This window comes from Festucalex cinctus, chromosome 1 (assembly GCF_051991245.1).
Source record: "Festucalex cinctus isolate MCC-2025b chromosome 1, RoL_Fcin_1.0, whole genome shotgun sequence".
Classification (NCBI taxonomy): domain Eukaryota; kingdom Metazoa; phylum Chordata; class Actinopteri; order Syngnathiformes; family Syngnathidae; genus Festucalex; species Festucalex cinctus.
The window spans coordinates 62,146,938-62,154,508 of record NC_135411.1 but is presented as its reverse complement, the minus strand read 5'-3'; the positions used below and the strand labels follow the sequence as shown (position 1 = coordinate 62,154,508).

The following is a 7,571-nucleotide window of genomic DNA, read 5'->3' as shown; positions in this document are numbered from 1 at the left end:
TGAGACCATGGGACTCTATCAGAAAAGGATGCAGTGCCCGTTCCAGTTTGGTCAGACCCGAGCTGCTGAACCTTCGCATTGAGACGAGCCAGATGAGTTGGCTCGGGCATCTGCTTAGGATGCCTTCCCGGTAAGGTATTCCAAGGCACGTAAAACCTGCAAGACGTCCTGGCATCGACCCAGTACACGCTGGAGACTGGTTCTCTGCTCGGGATCCTGCCGAAGAGCTGGACGAAGTGGCCTGGGAGCGTGAAGTCTGGGCTCCTCTGCTGACCTGGCCCTGGGTAAGCCAGAGAAAACGGATGTATGGATGGACATGTTTTCAATTATCAATAATAATAATGATGATTTGGATGATAGACACTTTAGAATGAACCAGACTCATCAGGTACTTTTCTGACACAATGATGGAAAATGTCTCATAAAATGGACAAAAGCTATAGACAAACAAACAAACAAACAGTATTTTTAACATTCATATTAGTTCATTCAATGTCTGGATGAGCCATTTGCCCATTTCTGAGAAGCCCTGACAACCAATGTTCAATCAATGGTGAGCTCTGCATCCTGGTGTCATTTTGACCCTTGCTGCAATTACATAAACAAACATGTGCTTGAAGTTCAACTCTCAACAATTAGATTGGTTTGTTTCAGAGGTATGTCATGTTTGTTTGTAATGGTAATTGCATTTGATAAACGTTGTCTGTTTTGAACTTTTGTATGAACTACTTCATTCTTTGTATATAATGACAATATTTTTTTCCCCAGTATTTTTTCCTATACGGTGGTGCATGGACCTTGGAAGACGCTAAGATTTTGATTTGGAGAATGGTTGAACTATGGAATTCACTTCCACTTACTGTATGTCCGGTTGCATTGGGGTCATGCAGGGCAATGATTCAGAAGCACCTTCAAGAATACATAATGGACTAGTCAAAAGATCTATCAAAACATTTCTAGGCCAAACACATATTTATTCCGAATGAAATTCCATTTGGACTCAGTCTTTTCATTCCGTTTGAGGTGTTTATATGGAGTTTTCCTTCCGTTTGGCTGTTCGGGTTCATTCTAATCGGAATACATGGCTGAAGACTCCATAATAAACCCCGTTTATGTGAATGTGGATTAAAATAAACTAAAAAAACAAAACATATTAACACAGTTTTCACTGCAGAATAAAATAGAGCATTCCATATTACAAATGTGTCATCATTTATTATTAAAGAGCATCGTGTGTTGCATCTGACACAATCAACAGACAGAAACACAATTTGACTGACAGGAGGCAGATTTTTTTGTTTGTTTGTTTCTTTGGCGCCCCCAAGTGTTCGTGTTGAAGTTGCGCACGATTGATGCTGACACCGTACATTCATTAATGACTTGAGGATGGTCAAAGCGACACAAAGCAGCAGACAAGAGACAAAAAAAACCTGCAGTGACAATAATCAGCTTCCGATACTTTTTGGCTCATTTGCCGACAATGATGCTGATTTGATATTGACTCCAGACAGTACACACAGCAGGACTAGTCAACTCAGTTGCTACATAATCTGGATTATCTTCAGTTATCTCAATTTCCTCTAAAAGCCTCTCCAGATTGTCTAAAAGGGCAGCAGGTCAGTGACACTGCAGATGTGCGAGACACGCGATCACATAATGGCTGATAACCCCGTCTCACACACGCAAACATGGTCCAAGCCAGCTGTTTATCCCATGAGTTCCTGCAGCCAGCCTTCCCATCCTCGTCTCATTTCCTTAAGAGTCTGAGGCTGGCAGTGCAGTGGCAGACTACTACTCCGTCGACCCTAGCAGAGGTCAGATACATAGTCAAAATCCTTAAAATAGTCCTGTTCCTTGCGGGAGAGGGTGCGTCGCTCACGTGGCGGCGTGAGCGTCGGCGCCTCGGCTGTAAACTCCACATCAAAGTTGCTGACGTCTTCTTTTCCTGCGATGGACGGGACGAAAGGGGGCGAGACTTTCCGGAGAAGGAGCGCCTCCCAGTCCGTATCCTAAAAGCACAAATTCAAGTCATTGTAAAGCAACATTCACAAAGCGTTTCTTTTATTTGCTTGAGAAAAGTGACAGTTTGAGTTGTAACTCACTCTGAAGAAAGGTTGTTTTTTGACGTCCTCAGCATCCTTTTCTGCAGAGCCCAGCCGCCTCTCAGGGTTCCTTCTTAGTAGCTTACGACAAAACATACAACATCGAAAAAGTTGACTCAACTGCGTCGTACAAAGGCATATAAATATAAGTGTTGTGGGTGCTAATTGTAAGTTTCTGCTCTACAAAATGGACGGAAGTCTCGAGTTATCTTTCTTGAGTTTTTACTAGAACTTGCACACAAAGATACAACTGTGTCATTAACGTCTTTTCTATTCTTATTCGCTCTCCCAACTGCATACAACAAGCGCCCTCTCCTTCATGTCCGTCTCCAAATGCACAACAATGTCCAGTTACAAAACGCTACCACCTAGTGGCGGATCATTTCAGTGCACTTCCATTTAACAGAAGAAGAATCAATATTTTTTATTCTCTTTTTAACTAAATCCTAATATATACGAACTTCAATAACTGCTATTATATTTACTATGAATTTACCATGAACTAAAGATACAACAACTGCAGCCTTGCTTTTGAATTTTGTAGGTGATAAGAGTTGCTTTGCACTTCACTTAATTCTGAACAAAGACTAAAACACATTTATTTTAGCTTTTTGGTTAATTTATTACAAATGAATCCTAAATTCATAATTAGTTGTTTGTGGTTTATTTTGGACTTCGATTATTTATTGCAGAGTGACTGTACTCTTTTGCCAGAAATAAACAAAAGGCTTTTCATATCTAATTTTGGCTTAATAGGAGCTTGACGCGTCATCAAGTACTAGTGGTATCAATTACTTGGTATTAGTATTGGTGAGAACTTGTACTGGTATCGGTCTGCAAAAAGTGGTATCAAACACACCTATTTATTCTCATGATGCATGCCTACATATTCAGCAAAGTGAATCATGTATTGCAGGGGGACTGTTCTGCTCTGTCAGAAATAAACAAAATGTTTTTCTTTAAAAGTATCTGTCATCAGTTTATAGTCAATTTTAAGTATCAAAATTATTGGTGAGTTTACTGATTTCCGTCTGAAATAAAGCGAAATAACTGCACTCTCAAATAGGGAACCCCATTTTAGAACAACTTACAATATTATATTGTGAAAGGTATATTTCTGAGAATGTCAATCAAAACTGATTATTATTATCTTTGCATCTGCTGTATAGGATCCTATCATGAGCATGTGGCCTCTCTGATATAATTGAAAAGAATGTCGTAATTTGAATTCTTCTAACAGGTGTTAGTGAGAAGCTGCGAAGTCCAAATCTCACCCGTCTCATAATGCCAATGGCCTCGGTGGAGAGGAAGCGAGGGTAGCGTACTTCGTCATTCACTATGCTGTCAAAAACCTCCTCTTCATCATCACCCGGGAAGGGAGACTGAAAAAGAATGCATGCGCATTATTTGCTCATTTTCATCGCACTGACATCTCCTTTGAAATTTAGTCCACAATTCAAACAACGTTCAGCTACGCGAGACCTCGGTGTACCTCACTTTAGATTTACTGTCAGTGTGATTTTCAATTTTTATTTGGTGGAGTCAAAAAGATAGATGGTGGTGGATTCATGCATGCGAGCCATGTCTTCAGAAAATAGAAAAGATTACTTCAATTTACATTTTCTTTTTTCAGTTACGCAAATGTGTATGGGAATATGAACCAATTCAAGCAAGTAAGTGACCAGTGAAAAGTGTTGTATGGTCAACTGGAATGAGAGTGATTTTGAAAAGGTGTGGAGTGTTTTGAGCTGCCGCTCACCTCTCCGACCAACATCTCATAGACGAGCACGCCGAGGCCCCACCAGTCGACTGCTCGTGTGTACGAGGTGTCTGTCAGCACTTCCGGGGCCAAAAACTCAGGGGTCCCGCAAAATGTGCTGGTCCTGTCCCCATAACCCATGCCTTCGTATGCACAGAGAAAAATTGGTCAGGGTTTAAAAAATACAGTATCATGAGAAATGGATGCTAAAATTCACCTTCTTTACACAGACCAAAGTCTGCTATTTTTGCATAACCATCGACATCAAGCAGCAGGTTGTCCAACTTCAGATCGCTACGAAGAAAAATTAAGCACATTCATATCAAACAAACACAAGTGTAGCTTTGTTTTTTGGATGATCAAGACTCACCGATAAACAATCTTATGGTCATGAAGAAATTGCAGACCCAAGACCACACAAGCTGAGTAGAAGCTGTCAGACATGAGGGACGAAAACAAGGGCACTAAGAACATGTAAGTACATCAATTATTTAATGTTAAACTAAAAAATTGAAACAGCAGCCACAGAGTCATTTGTTGTTGAGAAAAGTGATAAATGAGTAAATTTAAGGCTGTCAAAGAAAAACGTTTATGTTATTGCTTACTAGTGTTGATTTTATCCGGCATTTTTAAATTTAGTCTCAGTTTTAGTCCAGTTTCAATTCCGCTTGTGAGTTTTTATCATTAGTCCACCCCATCCCGTTTTTATTTTTAGTCTATTTTTAGTCGAGTATAAATCTAGCATTTTAGAAATGCTAGATTTTTTTTTAGAAACAATTTTATTTGTTTAGTTTTAGTCAACAAAAACTGTTAACGGTTTAGTCTACCGGTAGTTTTAGTCAGGACAACCATTATCCATCCATCCATTTTCTTGAGGGTCGCGGGGGGTGCTGGCACCTATCTCAGCTGGCTCTGGGCAGTAGGCGGGGGACACCCTGGACTGGTTGCCAGCCAATCGCAGGGCACACAGAGACGAACAACCATCCACACTCACAAGCACACCTCGGGACAATCCGGAGCAGCCAATTAACCTGCCATGCATGACTTTGGAATGTGGGAGGAGACCGGAGTACCCACGCGGGCACGGGGAGAACATGCAAACTCCACCAAGGAAGGCCGGAGCCTGGACTCGAACCCGAGTCCTCAGCACTGGGAGGCGGATGTGCTAACCATTCATTCATCGTGCCGCCACAACCATTTCCCCCTGTATATTTTTTTTTAATCAGAAAGATATGCTGAACATTTCAGGTCAAACTATTTCACATGCAATTTTCTCTAATCACTTTTATGTAAAACAACTTAACACACAATTAGAGTATATCAACAAGTGACTGCTATGGCTCGATGCTACGCGCTGGTAAGTTAGCAAGCATTAGTTAGCAGTCGGATTAACATTATTGTTGGAACATTATAGCCATTTTTTTTTTTTTTAACAAAATCATAATTTTCATCTTGTTTTTTTTCATACGCTAACTTGTTCATAGATTTTAGTCCAGTTTTTATTAAGTGAAGTACGTTTTTCGCCTAGTCTTCATTAGTTGATGAAAAAGCATCGTTAGACTTTGACTTTATTGATCCCTTTGGGATGGCTCCCTCTAGGAAATGTACATGTTTAGCAGAAATAAGAACAGATAATAAAATAAAAAATAATTAAATCAATCAATGACTAAGGTCCTGATTTAGTCCCAGTTATTGTTTATTAATGAAGGTTTTACGCTAGTCTAGTTTTAGTCCGGTCAAAAATGTGCATTGGCAAAATTATTTTCGTTTAGTTTTGGTTGACGAAATTAACACTACTGCTTACATGTATTTATGATAACATATTTTCTCTGATTTTTGTGGATTTTTCTCCAAGTACTAAATTGAATTCAAATGCACCTCATTGCCAGTAGCGAGTGCAAGGAATAAAACCTCTTGATGAAATGGGGCGGGGGGCACGCTGTTTAATCACTAAATAAAATCTTGATCAACTCGTGTGGATGAATGATGTCGGGAATGTCTTTCAAGTGGGGAAGCGGCACATATTTACAATGATTTGAAAACTAGCTGACCTACAGTAGATTGAAATTGAAAGCAATGCCTAATATGACTACAAACAATACTCTACTTAAAAAAAATAAAATAAATAAGAGTCTGTAGGATTTATATAAAAAAAATATGGAAATTGCTACGCATGTTAAAATTATTTTGGGTTGTCCGATAAAATTTGATGTCGTGATTTGTTCGATAGTTACAAAACACTCAAATTAAGGAAAGGCTGTATTACCATATGAATTAAGGCAACGTTAAAAATTAAACTTTTTTTTTTGTAAGTGTATGTAAATAGTCGATGAAGTGGGGGCGCCATTTAAAGTCCTATAGCGCCATATTGGCTCGGGACGGCCCTATGAACACAACATGACAATGTAAAATGACTATTGTTTATTAGGGCCCGAGCAGCGGCAGCTCTAGTTATTATTCTTCTCCATCTTTCTCTTTCTGTCTGGTCTCTTTTCAACCCTTGACTGTATTTCCAATAACACAACAGAATGTTCTTGAATGAGAACTCACACAGCACGCGGCTCTGAAAAGACGTCCGCATGTATGTGCATCATGAGGTCCCCTCCCGCAGTGTACTCCATGACGAAACACACGTGTTCCGGCGTCTGGAAACACGCAAACAGGTTGACCAGGAACGGATGGTGCGAGCTGTTGACCGTTTCAAAGATGCGCTTCTCGCACATCAGACTGAAGACAGACAGACGAGAGGGAGGAAGATGACAGTCAACATGTGACGGTCATTATATTGCAGTGCAGGGGTCATTATTTGTGCTGACCTTTCCACTTCATCCCGCGTGACAATGTCTCCTTTCTTCAGGGCCTTGATGGCGTACAGGCCGCCTGTCCGCTTGTATTCCGATAACAACACCTGGACAGCCCACAAAAGCTTTCATTGTAGAAAACAAAAGTACAACTAGTACTATCACAATCATCATGATTTGGAGGTTTGCATAATTTAATATATTTCGCCACAAAGGGGCAGCACTATCCAAGTGCAATATTTCATTTGTTTTGGGCTCAGCCTCATCAAGCAAGTTCTCAAAAAAAAAACAAAAAAAAAAGATGATACTGATAGTTTTGCAAAGAGCTTAAGGGTGTCAATCAGCAAATGAATAATAATGTTAATACCTTGCCAAAGTGCCCCCTGCCGAGCACCGCTATCAGCTTGAAATCCTGCAAGCAAACGGGGCCTCTGCTTGGTCTGAGGGAGAGATTACACAGATTATATGCAGTGCAGGCAACGTAAATATAATACATTTTTCTGTCATACTCGACAAATATTTTGATTGTTTCCTTATTCATCTAGTGAGGGTTCAGTAAATGTATGTAGATATGGATCATTTGATTGTTAGACTGCTAAATGGTGTTGAGTAGTTTGCAATTCTGTATCCACAATTTCAAAATTGTTCATTTCTCCAGTGTAAAAAAATATATATATATAATTTTCACACTTGCCATGCCAGAACTACTCAATTCTTTCATAAGCATGATTAAAACAATTAATTGTGGCACAAGTGATTAAAGTACAACAAACTGATGTATTGCTTCCTCTCCACCATCAACCTTTATGTGTAAAACAAGCCAAAAATGTTCTTTATAATAATAATCTATGCAGCCTCACAAGTCACATGGTATTCTGATTAATATTGTGTTTATGGAATATGAATAAA

General features: G+C 39.6%; 1 protein-coding gene across 5 annotated transcripts in view; it reads right to left on the bottom strand.

Annotated features, from left to right (window-relative positions):
• Positions 1 to 1,188: 1,188 nt before the first annotated feature.
• LOC144003618 (serine/threonine-protein kinase N1-like) overlaps positions 1,189 to 7,571 on the bottom strand; it is a 51,611-nt gene continuing 45,228 nt past the window's right edge. For all 5 annotated transcript variants that reach the window (XM_077500099.1, XM_077500072.1, XM_077500090.1 and 2 more), the window contains exons 14-22: positions 7,030 to 7,102; positions 6,678 to 6,769; positions 6,412 to 6,588; positions 4,232 to 4,294; positions 4,079 to 4,155; positions 3,862 to 4,004; positions 3,377 to 3,484; positions 2,103 to 2,183; positions 1,189 to 2,009 (exon numbers count right to left, since the gene is read on the bottom strand). In XM_077500099.1, the coding sequence (XP_077356225.1) occupies positions 1,806 to 2,009; positions 2,103 to 2,183; positions 3,377 to 3,484; positions 3,862 to 4,004; positions 4,079 to 4,155; positions 4,232 to 4,294; positions 6,412 to 6,588; positions 6,678 to 6,769; positions 7,030 to 7,102 (1,018 nt within the window). In that variant the 3' untranslated portion in view covers positions 1,189 to 1,805. The remainder of the gene's footprint in view (positions 2,010 to 2,102; positions 2,184 to 3,376; positions 3,485 to 3,861; positions 4,005 to 4,078; positions 4,156 to 4,231; positions 4,295 to 6,411; positions 6,589 to 6,677; positions 6,770 to 7,029; positions 7,103 to 7,571) is intronic.